General features: G+C 40.4%; 1 protein-coding gene and 1 long non-coding RNA gene across 4 annotated transcripts in view; one reads left to right on the plus strand and one right to left on the minus strand.

Annotated features, from left to right (window-relative positions):
• zmpste24 (zinc metallopeptidase, STE24 homolog) overlaps positions 1-13,067 on the plus strand; it is a 39,649-nt gene extending 26,582 nt beyond the window's left edge. The window contains exons 9-10 of the mRNA XM_043717383.2: positions 1,311-1,454; positions 5,144-13,067. Of these exons, the coding sequence (XP_043573318.1) occupies positions 1,311-1,454; positions 5,144-5,368 (369 nt within the window). The 3' untranslated portion in view covers positions 5,369-13,067. The remainder of the gene's footprint in view (positions 1-1,310; positions 1,455-5,143) is intronic.
• A 632-nt stretch (positions 13,068-13,699) lies between these two features.
• Positions 13,700-26,589, minus strand: LOC148142140 (uncharacterized). Of its 3 annotated transcripts, none has more exons than XR_015752128.1 (3): positions 26,475-26,589; positions 15,121-15,318; positions 13,700-14,052 (listed from the first exon to the last, which is right to left on the minus strand). It is a non-coding gene; the product is annotated as an uncharacterized LOC148142140 (long non-coding RNA). The 3 variants fall into 3 exon arrangements; XR_015752127.1 differs by lacking the exon at positions 26,475-26,589 and adding an exon at positions 19,087-21,595; XR_015752126.1 differs by lacking the exon at positions 26,475-26,589 and having other exon boundaries at positions 15,121-16,949.
• Positions 26,590-27,683: the final 1,094 nt, after the last annotated feature.

A 27,683-nucleotide genomic window follows, 5' to 3' on the forward strand; every position in this document is an offset into this window, starting at 1 on the left:
GGGAGTCTAATCTAATCTAAACTCAGTTCAATGATCCAAAGAAGAGCCACATTGGGCTCAAAATGTTACCTTTATCTCTCTCCACAGAGATTTTTATTTTAAAGAGTTCCCAGTTTGATCCAAGACACACAATTAACTTTCATTATCTTTGGCATGAGTATTACAGTTCATGTTGTGAACATTACAAAGATGCTGATCTGATTGGAACTTTTGACTACAGAGGTTCATGAGTGACCTGTTGAGTCTCTCCTTGTTTTTATCTGCAGTTCTTTTGCTCTGATTACATTTGTGAGGCAAATTTGTTTTCATTGTTCGATCCATTATCCATTGTTAAATTGTCAGACCTGTTGATGTGGAGGGAAAACCAAAGTAATTTTTCACAAAATTGCTGCTACCTATGGTGTTTATGGGGTATATCCACTTGGAAGAATTCAAAATTGCACAGAATCACTTGATTTATACTGGCTGCAAGTGAATGTGGAAGAGATATCAGCATATTGAAGGGAAAAATAAATATAATTCTCCCCTGGAAGATATTATTTACTCATTACACCATCTGCCTTAATCCCTTTCTGCTCCCAACTGTGCTTGATTAGTTTTAATGGCTTCTATTCACAAATTCATTGCAAGTGAAAAACCTCTGGGTTCAAAACACTCAGCAGGTTAGGCAGCACCTGTGGAAAGAGAAAGCTCAGGCTCTCACTGACGTTTTGTCATTGCTTAATTTGCTGAATATTTCTAGGATTTTCTGTTGCTTTAGATTTTGCCTACATTGATCAAATCTGGGACTTGCCAATGTCAGTGCATGCATTGTACTTCCTCACTGTGCTAATGTGGTTTAGATAAGATGTCTTGAAGGGAGCTGAAGTGCTTCTGGACTGTGGAAATGATAACATTTCTGAAATCAGTTTGATGCAAATAAAAATGTTCTTGCTTTTAAAATACTACATTCCAAATTTCCAGTATTTTTAATACAATCCATTGGTTTATATTTGTATACATACCAACCCTAACCCTGTTGTATTTAATTAGCTCTGACTTTTACTCTAGTGCTTTAATTGAATGAGGGCTTGTAATTGTTTGTGTGCAAATGCAATCGTAGGAATCATGGGCGTCAAGTTCCATTTTGTATTAAGATTTACAAAAGTGTAATGCATGTAATAAAACATGAGTTAGGTAACCATCCACAGGACTGTCTGGAGTGGACTAATATGTAGATGTTTGCTCTTTTATGATCTGCAATGGTAGGTATTGCTGTATTAGCATGTTGTAGCCTTTATTGGTCTAGCTTACCTGTGCTTGTATTTCAGGTGAACTCTTTCTTCTGCTTTTTCTTGTTTGCTGTTCTCATGGATAGAAAGGAGCTTTTTTCTGCTTTTGGTTTCTATGACACCCAGCCTACTCTTATTGGATTGATGATCATCTTCCAGTTCATTTTCTCTCCCTACAATGAGGTAAGCTGAAGCTATGATGAATTCTTGTATCTTTACTGTTTTGAATCATTTTAGTTGCTACCACTGGGGCTTCTCATTTTCAGCAGGAAACTGAGGGATTACATTACACTTAAGCTAAGTTGGTTTAATGTGTGATATTCTGAGGTCATCAAAATTCATTAGATTCTGGAAAGGTTCCATCAGACTGGGAAGTAACAAATAAAACACTTAGAGTCATAGAGATGTACAGCATGAAAACAAACCCTTGGGTCCAACCTGTCCATGCCGACCAGATATCCCAACTCAATCTAGTCCCACTTCATGAAGAGAGAGAGGCAGAAAACGGGAAAATGGGCCATTTAACTTGCTATCTTTATGGGAAATATGTTAAAATCAATCATTAAATAGATTAAAATCAGACATTTAGAAAATCTCAAGATAGTTGGGAAAAGTCAGCATAGTTTTGAAAGCAAAATCATATTTATCCAATTTAATGAGGTTGTTTGACAGACTAATGTGCTGAGGACAAATGTGAGCCTGTAGATTGTCGGTACTTAGAATTACAGAAGGTATTTGCAAGGTGCTGCACACAAGGTTATTGTGAAGAGTGGGAACTCCTAATGCAGGATGTGATATGTTAGTATGAATAGAAGATTGGCCAGCAGAAAACATTATGCATAAATGAGTCTCTAATTGGCAGGGCTTTTGCCAGAAACCTTGATTTTCCTGCTCCTCGGATGCTGCCTGACCTGCTGTGCTTTTCAAGGATCACTCTAATCTAGACTCTGATTTCCAACATCTGCATTCCTCACTTTTGCCCCTCAAAGATCACCAAGGCAGCCTTTATGTGGAGCTGCAGAAGATGGCGGATATATTAAACGAGTATTTTGGATGATATAGAATGTAGGGAATTAGATGGTGACATCTTGAAAAATGTCCATATTACAGAGGAGGAAGTGCTGGATGTCTTGAAACGCATAAAAGTGGATAAATCCCCAGGACCTGATTAGGTGTGCCCTAGAACTCTGTGGGAAACTAGGGAAGTAAGGTGCCTGAAGACTGGATGTTGGCTAATGTGGTGCCACTGTTTAAGAAGGGTGGTAAGATCAAGCCAGGGAACTATAGACCAGTGAGCCTGACATCAGTGATGGGGAAATTATTGGAGGGAATCCTGAGGGACAGGATGTACATGTATTTGGAAAGGCAAGGACTGATTAGGGATAGTCAGCATGGCTTTGTGCATGGGAAATCATGTCTCACGAACTTGATTGAATGTTTTGAAGAATTAAACAAGAGGATTGATGAGGGCAGAGTGGTAGATGTGATCCACACTGACTTCAGTAAGGCGTTCAACAAAGTTCCCCATGGGAGACTGGTTAGCAAGGTTAGACCTCACGGAATACAGGGAGAACTAACCATTTCGATATGGAACTGACCCAAAAGTAGAAAACAGAGGGTGATGGTGGAGGGTTGTTTTTCAGACTGGAGGCCTGTGACCAGTGGAATGCCCCAAGGATCGGTGCTGGATCCATTGCTTTTCATCATTTATATATATTTGGATGTGAGCATAAGAGGTATAGTTAGTAAGTTTGCAGATGACACCAAAATTGGAGGTGTAGTGGACAGTGAAGAAGAGTACCCTCAGCTTACAACAGGATCTTGACCAGATGGGCCAATGGGCTGAGAAGTGGCAGATGGAGTTTAATTTCGATAAATGCGAGGTGCTGCATTTTGAGAAAGCAAATCAGGGCAGGACTTATACACTTAATGGTAAGGTCCGAGGGAGTGTTAGTGAACAAAGAGACCTTGGAATGCAGGTTCATAGCTCCTTGAAAGTGGAGTCGCAGGGAGATAAAATAGTGAAGAAGGCGTTTGGTATGCTTTCCTTTATTGGTCAGCATATTGAGTACAGGGGTTGGGAGGTCATGTTGCAGCTGTACAGGACATTGGTTAGGCCACTTTTGGTATACTGCATTCAATTCTGGTCTCTTTCTTATTGGAAGGATGTTGTGAAACTTGAAAGGGTTCAGAAAAGATTGACAAGGATGTTGCCAGGTTTGGAGGATTTGAGCTATAGGGAGAGGTTGAATAAGCTGGGACTGTTTTCTCTGGAGCATTGGAGGTTGAAGGATGACCTTATAGAGATTTATAAAATCATGAGGGGCATGGATAGGATAAATAGACATTTATCCCTGGGGTGGGGGAGTCCAGAACTAGAGGGCATAGGTTTAGGGGGAGAGGGGAAAGATATAAAAGAGACCTGAGGGGCAACTGTTTCATGCAGAGGGTGGTACGTGTATGGAATGAGCTGCCAGAGGAAGTGGTAGAGGCTGGTACAATTGCATCATTTAAAAGGCATCTGGATGGGTATATGAATGGGAAGGATTTGGAGGGATATGGGCCAGGTGTTGGCAGGTGGGACTAGATTGGGTTGGGATATCTGGTCGGCATGGACAAGTTGGACCGAAGGGTCTGTTTCCGTCCTGTATATCTCTATGACTCTATGATGACTTCAGTGAGGGAGTAAAAGCACAGCAGGTAAATTTGCAGATGACACAAATATACGTATGTTGTGAAGTAGATATGAGATTTCAGATGGCCATAAATAGTTTGAATGAGTGGGCAAAAAGGTGAAGTTGCTGACTTTGGCAGGAAAAATAAAAATGCAGAGTATTGCCTAAATGGATAATGGCTGTAAGGGATCTAGGTGAACTAGTACATGCATTTAAAAAGATTAAACAGGCAAAGAAAGTCATGAAGATGACTCTTTGAATGCAATCCATTTATTGTAAGAGAAATTGAACATAAATGTAGGAATATTACGCTCCATTTAAATAGGGCATTGTTGAGATCACATCTTGAGCTGTGTTTGCAGTTCTGCTCTCCCTCAAGGAAGTATGTAACAGGCTTGGAGGGAGTTTAGGGGAGATTCACTAAGTTGATACTGGAATGAGCAGGTTGTACATGATTGGTTGCACAGACTGGACTTATTTCTACTGGAGTTTTAAAGTATGGGATGTCTTTGAGATTCTGAACAACCTTGATGTGGAGATGCTGGTGTTGAACTGGGGTGGACAAAGTTTTTAAAAAATCACACAATACCAGATTATAATCCAACAGGTTTATTTGTCAATAATCTTGACAAGGCAGACTTGGAAAGGATATTTCCTCTTGTAGGTGAGTCTGAATCAGGTTTGTCCTTTTGGGTCAGGGATTGAATGGTGCAGCAGTGTGGAGGAGCCAATCGGTCGACATATGCATCACCATATGTGAACACTGGTGGGACAGGGCAGACTTCTTACGATCTTCAAGCCATGACCAACTGTTTTGTTAAACTGGAAACTGCTTCTGAATGAACTTCCATTCTACTTCCACCCTTCAAATATTTAGGATGTTTTTCTTGGCTGAGATGTGTAAAACCAATTTAGAGCATAGATGAGAAGAAAATTTCTTCATTCCAAGGATAAGAAAATTTTTGGAACTCCCCACCTCAGAGGTCTGTGGACACTCAGTCATTGAATATGTTCAACACCAGAATCTGTAGATGACTGGAGAATAATGACATCAATGAATATGGGGATTGTGCAGGAAAATGGCATTGCAACAGTTGATCTAGAATGGTGAAGTTGGGTCAGGATGCTGAATGGCCTACTTTTGTCCCAATTTCCTAAGTTTGCATCTGACATTTGATGAACTTTTGTTTTTAATAGGTGCTATCCTTTAGCCTGACTGTACTGAGCAGGAGATTTGAATTCCAGGCTGACACATTTGCAAAGGATCTAGGAAAAGCCACAGACCTGTATTCTGCACTGATAAAACTGAACAAGGATAACTTAGGTTTTCCAGTTGCTGACTGGCTGTATTCCATGTGGCATTATTCCCATCCACCTCTCCTGGAGAGACTCCGTGCCTTAAAGGACAAGAAGAAGGACTGAGAGAAGGGAAAGGAACTTACTTTCACCCTTAAGAAATTGGATAGTATTTTTTGTTTAAATTTTTTTTAAAAGTTTTCATTCCATGAACAGTGCAGATCTGTACTGTATGTTTGTAATATGGGAACTGGATTAGGATCTGAGCGCATTTAGCTTATGCACTGACTGCCAGCAGTACAGATCAAAATAATATTTTAAGTTGTGTTAAAACTACACTGAGACTTGAATTAGTTTTTAATTTAGCACATGCCTAGTTTAATGTGGTATAAGTGAATCTATTTAAGCCACACCAGCACAGATATCGAAGGTTATAAATCTTTCAATCTAAGTTGCATCATATCTGAGATGTTGTTCGAAGTGCTCTTGGAAATTGCTTCATGTACGTCACATTCAAAGTAAAAGTGCAAATTTATAAAGCTTTATTTTGGTGCATCCTGTAGCAAATTTTACTCTTGCTTTAGCTACCTTCCAAACCAGCAAACTGTGAGATAACATCTCTATTTAAATGGCTTTTTAAAAAAAAAATCCTTTTTATTAATGGCCTCAAGTTTTCTAAATGATATAGATTAGAGTTGAACTTGAATGCTGTTTTGAGATACAATTTTTGAGAGACCATAAAGGTCTGGGTTGGAAGAGATTAGGAAAAGAATAAATGTAAATGTAGCTGGTCGCCAAATGAGTTTTCTCCTTTCTCTTCTGAAATGAAGGTGAGGTGATAGTAAAATGTTTTATCTTCTCCTTTTCCCTGCTTCTTTTTGAGGGAGCGGGGCATGTTGGGTGCACAGTAGCTATTTGGTGAGCTTCCTGTCTATTCTAGGGCTCCGTGATAGCTCAGTTGGTAGAACAGCCTTAACCATACATATGAGGAATTGGCTTAGTAGTGCTACAATTGGCATTTAACTGCCAAATTAAGGATTATGCTTTGACACTTCCTTACTGAAATGGTCTGTGTGTGCATGTTGGAAACTCAGTCAACAAGTCTACTGACACTTGCTATCTCGACATAATGAGCAACAGAAAAGTACTGGACAATACTGATGGAACTCTATCCCACTAAGAGCCAAGGCTTTTAGAAAAGAAATGGCGAGGAATAGTGTCTGGGGAGAAAATTCAGTCACTGTGAAAATAAGTTAAAATTGTAAAAACATATGGAGGTAAATGGTAGTTTCAAGTTTGTTCAGTAGTTTAATTGTCAGTTTTCACACTACAAACATTATTAGTGAAGAGGGTTTCTTTAAATTGCTCATGTCTATGTCAACAGATGTAGGATGTGAGTAAATATGCACTATAATAGCTTTTCCTATCATGATTAAAAGTGATTCTTGTGTTTTGATAATATGTATGGTGCAAAATTTGCTCAATCTGGTGCCAGTTTTAGCATTTTGTTTATCTCTGCAGGGTTGTGGATACCCCTCATTTTATGTCAGGTTTAATTTTATTATATTTGGAATACTTGAATTCTAGTGAGCTTTGACCAGTGAAGGTTAAAGTATATATTTTGTTTCTTTCATTTGCAAGTGACTGTACATGAAGCAACTTGACTCTGACTGAAATAATCCTAGTCTGTACCTTAACTGGCATGTGATAATGCATTTTTATTTGGTACCTGTGAAGTAATTTGTATGATACCTTACCTTATCTTTCTGTATTGCCCAGAGCATCTTGGTCCATTTTGTTTGCATTAATGTATGCTACAAGAGAGGTCAAGTGAGGGTGCTGCTAATTGTATTCAGTTGTTAAATTACCAGTTCCAAGTATAAAATAAATGTTCATGGTGTGTACAGTTTGAGGGATGGAAGAGATTTATACATATTTCACTGAATGTGACTCTGCACACAGTTAGTTGGCACCACCTGTGTTGTCCCTGCTGAATTGTGGACCTTTGTAGTTTACTGTCATAGTTATTTCATGAACTGGGATGCCAGAAGTTTCATTGACTTCCCATTTGTTGCTGTTTAAATTTCCAAATCAGCTGAAGTAAGAAAAACTAACTTGCAGGGTTTCATGAGCTTTTCTTTTCCTCCCTGTTGATCTTCCATTCCAAGTGGTGCTCTCCATCAGTAATTCTAGCCCTCCACTACCTCGCCCAAGTTCCCAGTTTTTCATGTGCGAACTTTAATGAGCTGAGTGTTCCAATGTGTTGGAGTGAGCGTCACTGTCAAACCCATTCCAATCCCAACCTTGTGGGTCAATCAACAACAAGTGGCAACAGGAACACCCCAAGTAGCCCAGGATTCTGGAATCTCTTCCACTGTCCACTGGACATCTGTGATGCTAGGGAAAACAGCTGGTCAAACATTCCTTGTTTGATATACACCTCGGGACCCCACAGTCTGACATATTTTATCTATAGAACCAGTAGAGGTAGCTAGAAGTTGTTTACAAATATTATCACTTGGTTGCGTTGCAAAATGTTTGAAGCTGAGGGCAATGCAGATTTTATGTTTCATGTGAGGAATTTGGAGATGAAGTTTGCCATTGCTTTTTGCGTTGACGATGGGCTCAGCCCTTAGCTTGTGGTCAGTCCATTCAAAAGCCTGAAGTTGGTTTGTTAACTATGCAGAACAGCTTATCAGGAATAAGTCATTTTTGCGCAGTGAATAAGCCATAATGTTACTTTGACAATGGAAAAGAAAGGACTTACTGCACATCTGTATCTTGCACACCAATCAACGGTGCAGTATTCTTAATACTTTTTATTTAGTCCTCTGTGTATACAAAATGGAAATTAAAAAAATTGCTTGAAACCATTCTGATGAAGGGCTCCATTGCCAAAGATTAGTTCCTGTTTCATGTGCTGATCTGTGCATTTACACTATTTTCAGTTTTTAACTTTTTTTGTGGCTTTGACATTAAACAGATGTTGCAAATGAGGCATTAAAGTTGAATTTAAATTAAGCAATGGAACTTTTAAATTTTAAAAAATGGACAATGAGACAAGACAGGAAGTATTATTTAAATTGGGGAGTGGATTAAAAAATATTTCTCTGGTCAATGATTTCACAAGTCACTAACAGTAAGGTCGTCACATTTCAAAGGCAGTGTGAATATTGGAATCCTGCTTGTTTTGCTTTATCTTTAAAGTATTCAATATCTGTAAGCATGGATTCCTTGAACCAAACTATGATCAAAGTCAGTATGATTATTTAATTGGCATGTTTTGGAATTGTTAAACCAAACCTATCTTTAAAAAACTGTGATAAATTCAGTTCCACTGTGGTGTTGATTTACAATAAATGGACAAATTGAGAGGTGAAAGTCGTTTTGTGACTCAGGCGTTGTATTAAAAAAAACAATATGCCCACGACTAACTTACATCTTTAGTACTTTCCTTATGAAGCATGTTGATTGGTCTTATTTGGACATCAGGTTTGCAGGTCAAACTACCATTGGGAATGAGCAAGTTGTATTTTTATGGTGCCAGGTTTAAAAGGAGCATTTTTAGTCGAGAATTTTCATAATTGCGTGGTCGTATTGCATGATCTTTGCTTTTTAAACATCCCCTTTCCAATCACTTTTAGTCTTCCTAGGCTACAGACTAAGGTGACTTGTTATGGTGTAACTGCTGAGGCCATGTTTCCCTAACATTTTTCACTGTGGCCTAATTTTAAGAATCATCGCAACTCCTCTGTGACAACTGTGGCACGGGAGGGTGGGTGGATGAGACGAGTGTCGGAGAGGCTGGATCTGTGAGACCAGGAAAGGTTTGGGGGGGCGGGGGTCTAAGGCAAAGCCACATGGTAGCTATTGCTGTCCTTGCAGCTCACATTCCCAAAAATCTCAATGTACAATCCCACTTGGTGTCCTGAACCTCCCCCATCCTCTTTCATCCTCTCTCTCTCTCTCTCTCTCTCTCTCTCTCTCTTTCTTTCTACACTCTTTACTCATTAGTTTCTCACGGCATTCTGACTTAAGTAATGAGAGGACTAAGAAAATGCTTGAAATTCTCTGTGCAAACCCAAGGCCTTTCACTCCATGGTACTTTTATTGGGACTTCAACTTTATTCATTTTGTATCAAATCAACTGAGGTCTCAAAGTGTTTTCCCCATTTCTTCTCTAGTAGTCTATTTTTACTTGTAGGTCAAAAGTTGGTAGAAGACTTTGGAGAAATTATTTTCTATTCATCTACCAACCCGACTACCCAGCCAACCTCCCAAACTCTCAATTTTCCTCCCTCACCGTTTTGAATGCATTGATTTTTGGGGATATTGTTTCATGAGTCCAGTACCTTAACAAAGTAGCCTTTATTCAAGTGTGAGGCCTGACTGTATAGGTCTGTGTTGGTAAGAGGAATGAAGATAGCGGATTCACAGTTTGGTCCAGTCCTGCCCTTGGCTAATATCTATGTTAGTGCTCTCCATCAGGAGAGTGCAGCAATGGAGGGTCATTGATGGTGATTAAGGATTTATACCATAGTTTTCTTTTCCCTTCAATTTAACAACTTTTTTGTGAATTGTAGTGGTACCAATACGAACAAGGAACAAGAGTAGGCCTCTTTGTCCTTTGAGTCTGTTCTGTTATCCAATGAGTTCATGGCTGATCTGATTTTTAACCTCATCCCCACATTCTTGCATATCCCCAATAATCTTTCACCCCACCCCCTCACACCAGCAATAAAGAATCTATCTCCATCTGCCTTTCAAAACAAAATTAAGGATTCTCATCCAGTGCCTTTTGAAGAAGGGGATTCCAAAGGCTCTCACCCCTCTGAAAGGGGCAACCCCTTTTATCTTTGAACTCTGACCCCTATTTCAAGATTCTCTCACAAGCGGAAACATCCTTTTGACATTCACACTGCCATGTTCTCTTAGCATCTTTTATGTTTCATTTAAGTTAGAGAGTCATAGAGATGTACAGCTCAGAAACAGACCCTTCGGTCCAACCCGTCCATGTCGACCAGGTATCCCAACCTCATCTAGTCCCAATGGCCAGCACTTGGCCCATATCCCTCCAAACCCTTCCTATTCATATACTCATCCAGATGCTTTTTAAAATTTGTAATTGTATCAGCCTCCACCACTTCATCTGGCAACTCATTCCACACATGCACCACCCTCTGCATGAAAAAAGTTGCCCCTTAGGTCTCTTTTCTATCTTTCCCCTCTAACCCTAAACCCTCTAGTTCTGAATTCCCCCAACCCAGGGAAAAGACCTTGCCTATTTATCCTATCAATGCCCCTCATAATTTTATAAACCTCTATAAGGTCACCCCTGAGCCTCCAATGCTCCAGGGAAACAGCCCCAGCTTATTCCACCTCTCCCTATAGCTCAAATCCTCCAACCCCTGGCAACATCCTTGTAAATCTTTTCTGAACCCTTTCAAATTTCACAACATCCTCCAATAGGAAGGAGACCAGAATTGCATGCAATATTCCAAAAGTGGCCTAACCAATGCTCTATACAGCCGCAACATGACCTCCCAACTCCTGTTCTCAATACTCTGACCAATAAAGGAAAGCATACCAAATGCCACCTTCACTATCCTATCTACCTGGTACTCCACTTGCAAGGAGCTATGAACCTGCACTCCAAGGTCTCTTTGTTCAGCAACACTCCGTAGGTCCTTACCATTAAGTGTGTAAGTCCTGCTAAGATTTGCTTTCCCAAAATGCAGCACCTCACATTTATCTAAATTAAGCTCCTTCTGCCACTCCTCAGCCCATTGGCCCACCTGATCAAGATCCCATTGTGATTTGAGGTAACCTCTGTCCAGTTAACCTCCAATTTTGGTGTCATCTGCAAACGTACTAACTATATCTCTTATGCTCACATCCAAATCATTTATACAAATGACAAAAAGTACTGGACCCAGCACCGATCCTTGTGGCACCCCACTGGTCACAGGCCTCCAGTCTGAAAAAAACCCTCCACCAATACCCTCTGTCCTCTACCTTTAAGCCAGTTCTGTATTCAAATGGTTAGTTCTCCCTGTATTCCATGCAATATAACCTTGCTAACCAGTTGCCCATGGGGAACCTTGTCGAACACTTTACTGAAGTCCATGTAGATCACATCTACTTCTCTGCCCTCATTAATCCTCTTTGTTACATCTTCAAAAAACTCAATCAGGTTCGTGAGACATGATTTCCCATGCACAAAGCCATGCTGACTGTCCCTAATCAGTCCTTGCCTTTCCAAATACATGTACATCCTGTCTCTCCGGATTCCCTCCCACCACTGACATCAGGCTCACTGGTCTATAGTTCCCTGGTTTGTCCTTACCACCTTTCTTAAATGGTGGCACCACGTTAGCCAACCTCCAGTCTTCCAGCACCTTACCTGTGACTATCGATGATACAAGTATCTCAGCAAAGGGCCTAGCAATCACTTCCCTAGCTTCCCGCAGAGTTCTCGGATACACCTGATCATGTTCTGGGAATTTATCCACTTTTATGTGTTTCAAAACATCCAGCACTTCCTCCTCTGTAATATGGGCATTTTTCAAGATAGCACCATCTATTTCCCTACATTCTGTATCTTCCATGTCCTCCTCCATGGTAAACACTGATGCAAAATACTCATTTAGTATCTCCCCATCTCCTGCAGCTCCACACAAAGACTACCTTGCTGATCTTTGAGGGGCCCTATTCTCACCCTAGTTACCTTTTTGTTCTTAATGTATTTGCAAAAACCCTTTGGATTCTCCTTAACCCTATTACATATGACTCTTCTATACTGCAGAGAGTACAATTTATTAGATTAGATAACTTCGTGTGGAAACAGGCCTTTTGGCCCAACAAGTCCGCACCGACCCTCCGAAGAGCAACCCACTCAGTCCCATTCCCCTACATTTATCCCTTCACCTAACACTACGGGTAATTTAGAATGGCCAATTCACCTAACCTGCACATCTTTAGACTGTGGGAGGAAACCGGAGCACCCGGAAGAAACCCACGCAGACACTGGGAGAATGTGAAAGACTCCACACAGTTGCCTGAGGTGGGAATTGAATCCGGGTCGCTGGTGCTGTGAGGCAGCAGTGCTAACCACTGTGCCACCGTACTGCCCTGGCCTGTCTAGGCTTTCTTCTTCAGGTACTAAAATGGTGTAGTAATTCAGAACAGAGCACTTATCTGGAATATCTTTTATCCAGGGTGATACTTATCAGTTTTCCCACTGTAAACTTGTTGAGCCAGTTCCTTTGTTTGAAGAATCACAAATGAATCCCAAAGCTCAAGCCCTCTCCATCTGTTGTGTTGTAAATGTTCATTGAAGTCATCCTTAAACTGTCTTTTAAAAGATTGTAGCCATGATGTGGAGGTGCCAGTGTTGGACTGGGGTGGTCAAAGCTAAAAATCACACAACACCAGGTTATAGTCCCAACAGGTTTATTTAGAAGTACAAGCTTTTGGAGCGCTGCTCCTTCATCAGGTAGCTACCTGATGAAGGAGCAGTGCTCCGAAAGCTAGTACTTCCAAATAAATCTGTTGGATTATAACCTGTGTTGTGTGATTTTTAAGTTTTAAAAGATTGGTCTCAACCTTTTCCTGTGATAAAGTATTCCACGATTCCAGCAACCTTTTCCATGAATATTCCTTATACTACTTTGTGCAACATTTTAAATTGACCTGTTGACATTGAATTCCCAATCAAAGGGATTAGCTTTTTGTTTCTCATCACATTATCATACATACTATGATTGTAAATAAACCATTATTAAATTTCCACCGAGGCCTCTCTGCTCTGGTGAAAATAATCTAAGTATCTTGAATCTTTCCTTGTACTTTATGATTCTGGTTGTATTGTCATGCTCACAGTTACATTAATGTTCATAAAAATATGTATCTAACTTTAACCAAATCAATATAGGCATACATTCATTGTTACTTATGTTTTGCTAAAGAATTACTTTGTTTCAGGATATTTTGGGTGCATAAATTGGCTTGTGTGCTTTCTACATTGCAATGGTATCAAACCTTAAATGGCTGTAAGTACTTTGTAATGTTTTGTGGTCATGAATAATGTAAAAAAAAAAATGCAAGTTTTTGTCACACTGTGGCAACCAAATTTTTTTAAAAATTGTAATGTAAAGTACTGCAGGTATTGAAAATCTGAAATAACGGTGCTGGAGAAACTCAGCAGGTCTGCAGCAATTGTGGAGAGAGAGAAACAGTTAAAATTTCAAGCCCAATATGACTCCTCTTTAAAGTTCTTCTGAGTTCAGAATCACTGTGAAGAAGTCATACTGGACTCAAAACATTAACTCTCTCTCTTCATAGATGCTGCCAGACCTGCTGAGTTTCTCCAGCACTTTCTGTGCTTGTTTGTTCTTATGAACTCTGACCATCTTCTACTCGCACGCACATCCACAAACGGAATTCAGATACAAAAACTAGAGTAGATTATTTTAATCATTATTAGATATTTTTCAAATTTTTTTCTAATATTTAGCAGTACATTTCTTTGCAGTATTTCATCTGTCTGATCCAGCCACACTAACATCTGTGCCAGCTGTACCAGTACTGGCATTGTTGCAATAGGAACATGCACAACATAAGTTTCTGTTGTGGCCATGAATATGTTTCACTTTTCTCTTTTTCTTCAGAGAGCTGAGAATAGCTTTTAGCAAGCCAATCTTTAACTCGACAAGTTGCATCTTTTTCAGTATAACCTTTTGGATGGTGATTCCATAGTGCAATCTTCTAGTTTCATCTGGTGTTAAAGGATTGAGTTTGTAATGTCTTTCCTGTGTTGGAGAAAGTGAAATGGTCAGTGCAAGCCAAAGGGAACTTCTTGATTTCAGACGACTGTTTTAAAAATAGAAATCCTGGTCTCTTGTCCTTGATATAATGTGATAACCTTTTAAAAACCCAATGTATTCAGGATTGTATCTGCTGATGAATAATTTCTATGCTGTTACTTTGTTCACTATCAGCAATACATTTCTTTGTATTTGCTTAAATGTGATGCTTTGAAGCATGGTGTGTTAATAAGAGCAGTTATAGACCATTCAGCCCCTTGAGACTGTTCTGTCATTCAGTATGATCATCCTGGCGGCAGTGTGTACTGTCGACAAGATGCAATGCAGAAATTTACCAAGGCTCCTTAGATAGAACCTTCCAAACCCATGACCACTTCCATTTAGAATGGCAAGGGCAGCAGATACTTGGGAACATCACCACCTTCACGTTCCCCTCCAAGCCCCCCACCATCCTGACTTGGAAAACAATTACTGTTCCTTCACTGTCTCTGCGTCAAAAACCTGGAATTCCCTCCTTAACAGCCTTTAGGGTCTGTTTACAGTAAATTGACTGCAGCAGTTCAAGAAGGCAGCTCACTACCACCTTCTCAAGGGCAACATGGAATGGGAAATAAATGCTGGCTCAGTCAGTGGCAGCCACTTCCCACGAAAACAAAAAGATGTTAATGAGCCAACCTTATTGTTATTTCCTCATGGAACATAAACAAGCTGACAAACACCAGTTCGGGTCGTTGCCAATTTCTTCCAACACATTATTTGAAAGAAATACTAGATCCCAGTTTTTTTTTTTAAGAGATTAGCCCAGTTTTCCTATCCCACTGACTGGCACAGGTAGGCAGCCAACAGAGCTACTCAAAGATATGTGCCTACTTAAAATTCTTAGTAGGTATAGCCATCTGAAGGTATCATCTATTCTTAGGAAGCCTAGAGGAAGATAATCTTTGTTTTCCTCAATATTCAAATAATTTTATTGATTAAGCCATTATACTGCAAGTATGGTCCCAAAAGCCTTAGTACTGTCAGATGGTAATTAACAAGAGAATGACCACTAACCTTTGAAGGTTGACGGGACAAATGCCTAATGAGAAAGTTTACCACGTGAACCACAAAGACAGCAAGGCAGAGGAATAGAACAGCATCGAGCACAATCTGACCAAGCAAAGTGGCTTGTGTTGGTGCAGATTTACTGGTCGCCCACAGATTAAAGTCTTCTGGAATCATTTCCATCCTGACTTACAATGTTTTGAGATCCTTTAACAGCGGAGAGGGAGAAAAGAACACAATTGAAAATTTTCAGAATCTGGAATATTGCAGCTCAGATCATATTAAAATCAATACGTTGAATGTCTGATGGAGATGAACTCTCAGACCAGGAAAACTAGGAGAAGTTAGTGACAGGACAATATGATGGGCAGAAACACCACCTCCTGTACTGATTCTACAGCCGGAAGGGGTATTGATGATGAGGGATGACGATGTGCTCAACTTATATCGGACAAGTGTACTGAAAATCACATTGTTCACATACTAGAGGATAAATGTGCAAAACACTCCTCCATGATAAGTATGCACACTCACCATGGAGGTGAATGATGATGGTAGTGAATCACTGTGGGGAGCTAGGTACCCATGTAAAACCAAACGAAGTAACATCAAGAATTCACCATATTGTCAGCCTTGTGTTGTAGATAGTATGCAGAACATTGATCATCATGCATAACTTTGTAAACAAAAGAATTAAACATTGACAGTTCCTAGTTAATTGATTTTTGGGGATCATAATCGTCATTAGCTAGTGGCAAGGATCTCATTGAAGTCCTGAGATCTTTAGTACAGGTTGTCAGGACAACCCAGTTCAAGCAATTATATTTTAGGTGCTTCTTACTTGTTGTGGTTCTATGTTTAACAGAAACTTAACCAATTTCACAGTGTGCTTAATTTAAAGATACATTCCTGGATGGCTCAGCAGACAGGTTCACTACAAAGGTTCAATAACTGCTGTTCCAACCTAGTGCAGCTGCAACTCCCTTACTCTGCACGGGGCAAGCCACGTTTTACATTCTGGTTACTTTGATCATCTTTGGGGTTCCCATTGACCAGAAACTGAACTGAACCAGCCATATAAACATTGGCTACAATAGCAGATTACAGGCTAGGAGTTCTGTGGTGAGTAACTCACCACTATGCCCTCATTGATGACATGCCCCCCAAAGCCTGTCCAGCATCTACAAGGCACAAGTCAGGAGTGTAATGGAATACTTCCCACTTGGCTGGATGGATGCAGCTCAACAATACTCAAGAAGCTTGTCATCAGTCAGAACAAAACAGCCAGCTTGATTGGCACCACCACCACCAACTTCAACATTAACTTCCCATCACCACTGATTTATATTGGCATCATCTGTAAGTTAAACTGAAAGAACAAGCCAAGGTTTCTTCAATAGAACGATTTCACACAGAGGATGTTTTGCATGTGGAATGAACTGCCAGAGGAAGTGGTAGGTGCAGGTACAGTTACAACATTTAAAAGACTTTGGACATGAATAGGAAAGGTTTAGGGGGATACAGGCCAAATGGGAAGGTTTAGTTTGGGAAACTTGGCATGGACGAGTTGGGCCAAAGGGTCTGTTTCCGTCTTTTATTTCTTCCTTTTATAAATTTATTTCTACCTTTGATTTGTCTGCTAAGCCTCCATTAAAGGATGGCATTGACTCTTGGCTAGGGATGCCCCTGCTTGCAAATTTCTCAAAGAATTAACCCACAAGATGCACTGGGAAAGGTCAAAAGTGCAAAGCAGATTTCAAAAATAGCCTCAGTGACGTCCTCTCCAGCAGCGGAAGAATTTAGAACCTCCTGACTTTGAGAAACGATTATTATTTTCTCTACCTTGGACTGTATTACTTTCATATGTTCCATTAAAACATGTAATATTTATTTTTAAAAGGTTCACTAATGTCCTTTAGGGAAGGAAACTGCTGTCTTTACTTGGTGTGGCTTACATGTGACTCCAGCCCCAAAGCAATGAATGCAACAAGGGATAGGTAATAACTGCCAGCCTGGCCAGTGACACCCAATTCTATGAATGAATTTTTAAAAAAAGAGTAACTTAGATATATTTAAAGAGAAGCTGGATAAGTGGACCAGGAAGAAAGGAATATCAAGCTATTACTACGACGGTCACATGAAGAGGGCTCAGAGGAGTCTTGTGTGACATTTAACTGCTGGCATAGACCATTTGGGATTCATGTCTTATTTTTGTGTCGTGAACTCTTTATAAGATGTAACATAAACATAGCAAAATTGATCCCATCTTGTATCATTTATTGGACTGTGGAATCAAAATGAGAGATTTTCCCATGTGTGAGGATAAAGAATTGGTTTAGACCCAATGCTGAATAAATAATGGGAGTTTCATCCAAAGCTATCCCTCATTTTACTGAGCATGTGAATACCAATTGGATTCAGAAGTTTGTAATTTAAGCACTGAAATGCTATCCATTTATTTTAAACACTTTGGAGTATTAAAATAAATGAATGGCTGTGAGAAAGAGGCACTTTCATCAGGAATGAAGTGTCCATAAAGGACATAAATCACAAATTAAATTCCAGCCTGACTACTCCTCATCCATTCTATGTGTAAGCTATGTATAAAGGTCAAAACTATTTTCAATAATCTTAAAAAACACTTATGAGTCCCAATGCATATGTTTAGGATTATTTTCATGAAAATTATAACAAATATTCCTCATCACAAAACCAGATGTTTCTTTTGGGATTAGTCCCACACTTGCACATGATGCCTTTTCCAGGAGAATAATTCCATTGTCCATCATTTTTCCTTTGGTCTTCCGTGCACATAGGTTTTTCTTTGTCATTGAATCCGGTGAATTTGAAATAGGCCAATTCAAACACGGTGGCTATGATTTTCTGAGCTTGTCCATACTTGCACTTGGCATTAGAAATCAATCTGCTTTGGTTTTTTTAGTTTCCCTTTCCGTCAGTGCAGTCAGTTGGTCTGTTCCAAGTGCCATTCTAACAGATTCGCTCACTCGTTGATGTGAAGTGATATGGGACTTTCTGGTTTGTATCTCACAATTATGCATAATGCATCATGAGAATCAAAAAGAAATTAAATTCTTGACAATGAATTTTGGAACATATTTGTATTTCTTGCACCTCTATATTCTAAACCAAGGCCCATTAAGTGAGCTGCTCTTACCAGTCAATGACCATTAGATTCTCCTGCACTTCTTCTTGAACATCTAAACTTATGAAGAGCTTGTCTCATCAGATTTTGTGTTGAAAGTGGAAAGATGAGGAGGGATATTACCTTCTTATTAGTGTCACAATCAGTCTACTGATGTCACAAACCTTTTCCCATGACTGCTTGTAAACACACTGTGATAGAACTTCAAAACGAAATGGCTAACAAACTTAAAACTGCTCCTGCCTTCAAGGCATGGTTAGAAATGAATTTGACATATGACATACTTCTAACTCTGGATGATGTTCAGGCATCCTGGGTGGGCACCCTAAACAGAGATGACACCCTTGCATATGCCAACAAGGGGCCTAACATCTGATCAAGGAAGTCTTTGTCAAATTGGTCAGCAACAAGCAGAATCCTGCAGTAGCAGGCTTTAACTTCAATGTTACTTTCATTTAGAGTCAGCAATCCCTAAGGACATGCTGCAGGTGCAGGTTTAGTCCCATTCTCCTTGACCTCATCTCCTTCCTTCTGGGAAGCTGCCAGTGATGAGATGACCCTAGATACTCAGTTAACCAGCTCACCAGAAATAAGTTGTGTAGGCCCAAGACCCACTTTCAGATGCATTAACCTCAGGACTGTATCTGAAAATAGGCCGAAAACAACTAATAATTCAAATCCACTTCAACCTTAATTTCCCCCTCCTTTGTTCGAAATGTAATTGACTGTGTTCTAGCCTTGTTTTCATTTTCTTTCAGTTTGAGGAATTAAAAACTAGGCTGGTAAAAGTTACAATTCCATTGCAAACTCACCTTTGCTTGAATAATATTGTTTTCTCTATGCCTTGACAACCGTTTGTATCCACATGGTATAGAAGATGCCAGGGTTAGTCCTGAGTCAAAGACTAGCCAAACAGTTTCATGTGGTAAAATCCTAAAGAAATGCAGATGCTGTAAATCAGAAATAAAAACAGAAATTGCTGGAAAAGCTCAGCAGGCCTGGCAGCATCTTGTGGAAAGAAATCAGATTTAATGTTTTGGGTCAAATGACCTTTCCTCAGAATTGATGGTAGCTAGGAAAATGTGGGTTTATATGCAGAACATAGGGTGGGGGTTTCATGTGGTGGTTTAAGATTGGTGTTGTACAAACAGATTCTTGCAAGAAAATGGATGCTGAAGTTATTCATCTGAAAGAGAGGAGAGAGGTGATAAACTAAAATAGGATGTTTAAAAAAAAATTGGATGTGCATGTTATCAGCATTTATTGCCCATTCCTTATAGCCCAGAGGGCAATCGAGATTGCTATGAGTCTGGAGTCACAAATAGGCCAGTCCAGTTAAAGATAGCAGTTTTCCTAAAATAAATCAGATAGGCCTACCCAACAATGCCCCTCATTAGACTCTATATTCCAAATTTACTATTGAATTGACATCCTCGTCACGTTGACTGGGTCTCTGAAGTAATAGTCTAGTGATAAGACCACTAGGCTATCATCTCATCACCAAATTGAACTATTAAATCAACATGTCAGACTGCCTTTTCATGTGAACAATTACAATTGGTCAACATTCCTTCATTATCAAAACAAAATATTAATTGGTTATTTATTTCATGGTCAGATTTTACTGTTGTTATGGACCAGACCAAACCCCCTCAAAACGTATCAAGGAGATAGCTCGGACCCTAACTTTTACTTTATTTACAGGCAAATGTAAAGTGCTGCATTCCAGGTGCAATTCAAATTAGTCTTTAAGCTAAATATATTTTATTCTTACACCACAGTTAAAATATTAAGAAAAAATTGGCAGAACCTAACTACTCAATTGGCCTTTCAATTCTCTCACCATTTTCTTGTAAGAGTACAGCACTGACACCCACATCAATTGCCACCTTGAATGATTTTGTTAATTAGGCGTAGCTAACACAGTAGCTACGCCTAATTAGTAGCTACTGTGTAACACAGTAGTCAACACAGCTTCCAGACATCAAAGGCTTTCTGACACTCCTCTATCCACTGAAATTCTCTGCACTTCTTCAACAGGTCAGTCAGTGGAGCAACTACACTGCAAAAATTCAGAATGCATTTTCAATAAAAACCACAGAGGTTACCTCAGATTACAACAGGATCTTGATTAGGTGGGCCAATTGGCTGAGAAGTGGCAGGTGGAGTTTAATTTAGATAAATGCCAAGTGCTGCATTTTGGGAAAGCAAATCTTAGCAGGACTTCTACACTTAATGGTAAGGTCCTAGGGAGTGTTGGTGAACAAAGAGATCTTGGAGTGCAGATTCATAGCTCTTTGAAAGCGGAGTCGCAGGTAGATAGGATAGTGAAGGCAGCTTTTGGTATGCTTCCGTTTACTGGTCAGAGTATTGATTATAGGAGTTGGGAGGTCATGTTGCGGCTGTACAGGACATTGGTTCGGCCACTGTTGGAATATTGCATGCAATTCTGGTCTCCTTCCTATCAGAAAGGTGTGAAACTTGAAAGGGTGCAGAAAAGATTCATAAGGATGTTGCCAGGTTGGAGGATTTGAGCTACAAGGAGAAGTTGAATAGGATAGGGTTGTTTTTCCTGGAGCGCGGAAGCTGAGGGGTGACTTTATAGAGATTTATAAAATCATGAGGGGCATGGATAGAATAAATAGACAAAATCTTTTCCCTGGGGTGGGGGAGTCCAGAACTAGAGGGCATAGGTTTAGAATGAGAGGGGAAAGATATAAAAGAGACCTAAGGGGCAACATTTTCACGCAGAGAATGGTGGAAGCTAGTACAATTGCAACATCTAAAAGGCATCTGGATGGGTATATGTATAGGAAGGTTTGGAGGGATATGGGCTGGGTGCTGGCAGGTGGGACTAGATTGGTTTGGGATATCTGGTCGGTGTGGACAAGTTGGACCAAAGTCCTATACATCTTTATGACCCTATGACTCTAAGAGTGTTAAGTCTATAAGCACATTGCTTAAGTGAAGTAGCATATCCTGATGAAGGGCTTTTGCCCATAACGTCGATTCTCCTGCCCCTCGGATACTACCTGACCTGTTTTGCTTTCCCAGCAGCACACTCTCGACTCTAATCTCCAGCATGTGCAGTCCTCACTTTCGCCTATCCTATATCTACATCAAGCATAATTTGCAGCTTTTTAGCTTTCACCATGCTTTCCTTTATCACCTTTTCAAAGCCCTGGCTTATCCAATTTTCCCACACCCACCTTTCCAGTGTTTTTTTGTAAACCACCAACACTGAGACTGCATGATTAGATTACTTACAGTGTGGAAACAGTGCACACCAACCCTCCGAAGAGCAACCCACCCAGATCCATTCCCCTACATTTACCCCTCCACCTAACACTTTGGGCGATTTAGCATGGTGAATTCACCTAATCTGCACATTTTTGGACTGTGGGAGGAAACCCACGCAGACACAGGGAGAATGTGCAAACTCCTGAGGCCTGAGAAAGTTGCCTGAGGCAGGAATTGAACTCGGGTCTCTGGCGCTGTGAGGCAGCAGTGCTAACCACTGTGCCACCCTTCATGTGGCCTACTTTATTGCAGTGAAAACACCTGAAGTTTTTTTACTTCTCTTTCTCCCTCATGGGTTTCTTTTTTAAACTGTGGTAACCTATCTTTACCGTCTTCAATAAGACCTCCTTTTCCTTTAGCAGCTGAGGATTTCTCTTTTTCCCAATTTGTATCCCTCACAGATTGAAACTAATGTTGGAAGCCAAACTTTGGTTTATGAACCAGATCGTATTCATCTGCCATTTCTGCTGCTAATCTTCAGGAAGTGAATTTGGAATTCCTGCAAAATAACTGTCTAAGACCGTCATATGTTTGATCAATTTTCAATGCCCTGTCCACCTATCAAAGATTCTTTGTTTGAATCATCAAAACCCACATGGCTGGTGGCTATTTAATTTGCTTAGTCACTTGCTCAAATAAAATTATAAAGCTTCTACGTCCATCCTGTCAAACCTAGGCAGAGCTTGAACAGGTTTAGACAGATCCGCACCACTCTTTTGGCTACGATGGGTTTGCTCTTCATCACTGTCCTCAGCACTACTCCAATCTTTCACCTCTACTTCAGCCATAGTTGATCTTGCCTAGTGCATGCCCTGTGTTAGGTAACCCGTATGCCTCAAAGTTTTCTTTCACCCTGTGATCTGTATGTCCTTGCTTACAATGATCTGCGTGTACTGTTTGCACCATGGTGCCAAAACCTAATGGTACTTAAGGACATAACAATAAATAAAATCAAATTTTAAGTCAACTTCCACTTTTCAGTTCCAACTTCCAAAGTTCAAAAGTTCTTTCCTTATCCCTTTCTTCTACTTTCAGCTGTAACTCAAACTGTTTCATATCCTTTTCAAATTCAAGTTGTTTTATTCGCAATTGAATTTTAGCTATTTCCAATTATTCCGATTGCATTTCTGGCCATTGTAAATGCTGAGCTATTGCTACAATTACTTCTCCTTTCCACACCATCAAAGGCAACCCCAACTTTAGCTTGTCTGTCAATCCTGAAAGCTTTGCCTTAGGCACCCTCTGTAAACCACCCCAAGTGACTTCTTCCACATCCAGAAAATGCTTACAGCTCTTTCAGTGGCTTATTACACAAGATACTCCCTATTTAAACCAACTCAATTCAACACTTGAAAATACCAACACTCACCATTCACTTTCTTTGAGTCCAATAATTCTAAAACTCAACTGGAATGAGAGATTTTGATCCCATCAAGAGCCCTCAATTTGTTATGGACCAGATCAAACCCTCTCAGAACATATTAAGGGATTTAGCCTTGACCCCAGCTTTTATCTTATCTAAAGGCAAGCAGCTGCATTCCAGATCTGATTTGAGTGGTCAAACTACTAGGTTTTAAGCAAAATGTTATTCTTACACCACAGTTAAAATACAAACATGAAAAGAAGAATTGGCATAACTTTAACTCTATTGAAATATTTAACAAAGTGAAATATTATTGAACTATTTCTCAACTGTTCCAATACAGTAGCATCCCATAAACACATCCTTGGAAAAGACAAATTCAGCAGAACAGATTTGCTAATTTTTCATCTCCTCCAGTCCGGAAGAAAGAAAAAGCCAACAGGAAAAATCTCGCAGCAGAAAGAGAGAACCCAAACGTTTTGCAGCAGCAGAGTGAGAGCTGTATCTAGCAACTTCAACTGTGAAATCCCCAACTTCAACAACTGAAAGCAAACTTAAAACCCTGGGTCGGTGTGAGCCTGACTCCACCCACTCATGCTTCTTTAGTCTAATTTTTTAAAAAGCCAGAACAATTTAGTCAGTTTCCATGGTGCGGACACCTTGGCACCAGATTTTCACCACCCCTCTTCAAGAGGACCAGGACCAAAGAAATCCCTCTTAAAACCACATCTCACCACACTGTACACAAAGGGGTTGTGATATTTGCCTGCAATAATGTTAATTTCAGTTGAAAGTAATTTATTTTTAAGCTCTTTGGCAGAATAAAAAACATATATTTTCTTCCTGTTCTCTCCTCCGTTCTTATAATGATTTCGGTAGAAGTTAAGTTTTACATAAGGAACTGTTATTGCTATCAAACATCTGAGCATGTGAGAAACTCCTTGCTCATAATTAAGTCAGTAGCAACATAGAAAGAGGAGACAATTCAGCTCCTTGAACCTTTTGTGCTATGTAATTCAATCATGCCTGATCGTTACCGGGGATAGCACTATTACCTCACAGAGCCAGAGACCTGGGTTCGATTCCAGCCTCAGGTGACTGTCTGTGTGGAGTTTGCACATTCTCCCGGAGTCTGTGTGGGTTACCTTTGGGTGCTCTGGTTTCCTCCCACAGTCCAAAAATGTGCAGATTAGGTGAATTGGCCATGCTAAACCGCCTACAGTATTCAGGGATGTGTAGGTCAGGTGCATTAGTCAGTGGAAATGTGGAGTAACATGGTAGGGGAATGGGGCTGGATGGGATACTCTATGGAGTCAGTGTGGACCTGTTGGGCCAAATGGTCTGTTTCCACACTGTAGGGATTCTATGATTAATTCCAGTTTATTGTCCTGTTTCCTCAACCCTTACCAAACAAAAACAGAATCAATCTTAAAATTGTCAGCTGATCTAATCTTTATGGCTTGCTTTCATATGAAAAATGCCTCCTGACAGCTTTGCTGTAGATTAGATTACATTACAGTGTGGAAACAGGCCCTTCGGCCCAACAAGTCCACACCGACCCGCCGAAGTGCAACCCACCCATATCCCTAGATTTACCCCTTACCTAACACTACAGGCAATTTAGCATGGCCAATTCACCTGACCTGTACATCTTTGGACTGTGGGAGGAAACTGGAGCACCCGGAGGAAACCCATGCAGACATGGGAGAACGTGCAAACTCCACACAGACAGTCGCCTGAGGCGGGAATTGAACCCGGGTCTCAGGCGCTGTGAAGCAACAGTGCTAACCACTGTACCACCGTGCCACCCGATAATGTTAAGGTTATTCCCCTTTGAGAAGGCCTCTCCCAAGGGGGAATGTTTTCCAAACTATCCTATCTAGAATACAAAGAAAATTTACAGCCCAGGAACAGGCCCTTCGGCCCTCCAAGCCTGAGCTGATCCAAATGTACTGTCTAAACCAGTTGGTCAATTCCTAAGCATCTGTATCCCTCTGCTCCCCACCATGGGGAACAGTTTCAAACACCTTACTAAAGTCCATGTATATGACATCAACAGCCCTTCCTTCATCTATCAACTTGGTCACTTCCTCAAAGAACTCTATTAAGTTGGTAAGGCACAATTTCCCTGCACAAAACCATGTTGCCTATCACTAATAAGCCCATTCTTTACTAAATATAAATAGATCCTATCCCTCAGTACCTTCTCCAGCAATTTTCCCATCATTGACATCAGGCTCACTGGTCTGTAGTTACCCGGAGTATCCCTACAACCCTCCTTGTACAGGGGACAAGATGACCAACTCTCCAGTCCTCCTGCACCTCACCTGTATTTAAAGATGCCACAAAGATATCTGTCAGAGCCCCAGCTATTTCTTCTCTCGCCTCCCTCAGCAACTGAGGTAGATCCCATCCAGTCCTGGGGCTTTGTCCACCTTAATAATCTCTAGCCTACCCAACACATCTTCCCTACTTATGTCAATGTGATCCAGACTAATCAAACTTCTATCTCTAATCTCAACATTCATCATGTTCCTCTCCTCAGTGAACACTGTTGCAAAGTAATCATTCAGAATCTCAACCATTCTCTCAGGTTCGACACACAGCCTTCCTTCATTATCCTTTAGTGGACCAATCCTTTCTCTAGTTACTCGCTTCTTATATAAGAATAAAATGCTTTGGGATTCTCCTTAATTCTGCTCACGAAAGCTATTTCATGACCCCTTTTAGCCCATTGGATTCCTCATTTAAGACTTGCCCTACTCTTCTGATATTCCTCCAGGGGGCTCGCTCTGTTCTTAGCTGCCTAGACCTTATGCACGCTTTCCTTTTGCTCTTTGCTAGTCGTACAATTTCTCCTGTTATTCACGGTTCACGAATCTTGCCCTTCCTATCCTTTGCCTTCAATGGGACATGCTTATCCTACACGATCTTTAACCTATCTTTGAAAGCCTCCCACATCTCAAATGTGGACTTCTCTTGAAATAGCTGTGTCCAATCCACATTTCCGAGCTCCTGCCTAATTTTGCTATAATTGGCCTTGGCCCAGTTTAGTACTCTTCCCTTAGGAAGAATCTGACCTATGAATGACTACAATCTCAAAAAAAAACCTTATGTAACTTCCAAATGCTCCATTGCTTGAAACAAGAGTTCCAAAAGTTATCAGTAGTTTGAGGATTAGTTATGGTTTTTCCAACTGGCAATTATCTAACTCTTGCTGCTTGGGAACACTACACTTGCCTTTAAACTGACTGAATATCCCTTATATTCTTCACAAGCCACCAATCTGGTAAATTTTGTCTACTGATGGGGAGTGTCCCTTTAAATTGCTACTAGAACTAAAGTTTCAACCTGAAGAAAACATTGTGTTATTAAGACTTTTACTGGAGATGTTATTTTAAGTAGATGATGGATTTATTATTGCCTTAAGTGCTTTTAGGAGTTTGAGAGCTGCAGTCTATTCAAATCTTGCAGGTTGGTAAATTTTGAATAGAAATTGTTGGAGCAACCAATGACCTAGTATTTCAGAACAATTACCTGGAGAGAATCAACTCTTTGAAGCACTTGCAGATTCTAATGCTTTGTTCCAGGACCTGGTGGCACAGTGGTTAGCACTGCTGCCTCATGGCGCCAGAGACCCGGTTCAATTCCCGCCTCAGGCGACTGACTGTGTGGAGTTTGCACGTTCTCCCCATGTCTGCGTGGGTTTGCTCTGGTTTCCTCCCACAGTCCAAAGATGTGCAGGTTAGGTGGATTGGCCACGCTAAATTGCCCGTAGTGTGAGGTAAGGAGTAAATGTAGAGGTATGGGTGGGTTGCGCTTCGGCGGGTCAGTGTGGACTTGTTGGGCTGAAGGGCCTGTTTCCACACTGTAATGTAATCTAATCTAAATAACCAAATAAATCAGCGGAGTCTCTAAAAAAATGACGTTTTAAACAAAAAACATGCTTCTGGTCCTCTGACTCTGTTGCTTTGGAAGGATGTCAAAAATTATAAATCACAGAAACATCCATACAGCTCCTGCTCTCAACTGTTTCTGCAGTAGGAGAACATTGGGATTTTTCAGATGAATTTCCAAGATCACGTCCAGCCAAGACTCGCTCAGTACCTTCAGATTCCACAATAAACTCATGCTTTATTATCACCTTTCAAATGAAATCAAAAGAAATTATTTATCATCTCGCATTTGATTAATGTCTCTTTTAAAGGAGCCATGTCTTTACAGTTCTGCAACTTCTGTGGTCAAGTAGGACAGTGTGAAACCATGAGCCTGTTTACAGCACAGACTAATAAGTAATGGTGCGGATCAGAGCCTGTGGATGGTCACTGGCTTTCCTCAGCAGGACTGACCATGCTTTCTATAGGCCTGGTCTCAATGAGTCATACAGCACCCAAACAAACCCTTCAGACAACCAGTCCATGCCAAACATAATCCCAAACTACAACAGTCCCACCTGCTTTATCCATCTAAACATTTCTTAATCATGCACTCATCTAAATGTCATTTATTCATAACTGTTCCCACATCCATTACTTCTTCTGGAAGTTCATTCCATGTACAACCACTGCATTAAAAAAAATGCCCCTCATGTCCTTTCTAAATCTTTCTCTTTTCACCTTAAAAATATGCCCCCAGTCTTAAATACCCTAACCCTAGGAAGCAAACACCTGGTGAGTGGAGACTAGCTTTCCACACTCCAAGTCTGACATTCTGAAGGGATGTGTCTCTTTGGTGGCAATGCCCCCC

Source organism: Chiloscyllium plagiosum, unplaced genomic scaffold (assembly GCF_037043375.1).
Source record: "Chiloscyllium plagiosum isolate Xiang-an unplaced genomic scaffold, Cpla_swu_hap1 HiC_scaffold_30, whole genome shotgun sequence".
NCBI classification, from domain to species: domain Eukaryota; kingdom Metazoa; phylum Chordata; class Chondrichthyes; order Orectolobiformes; family Hemiscylliidae; genus Chiloscyllium; species Chiloscyllium plagiosum.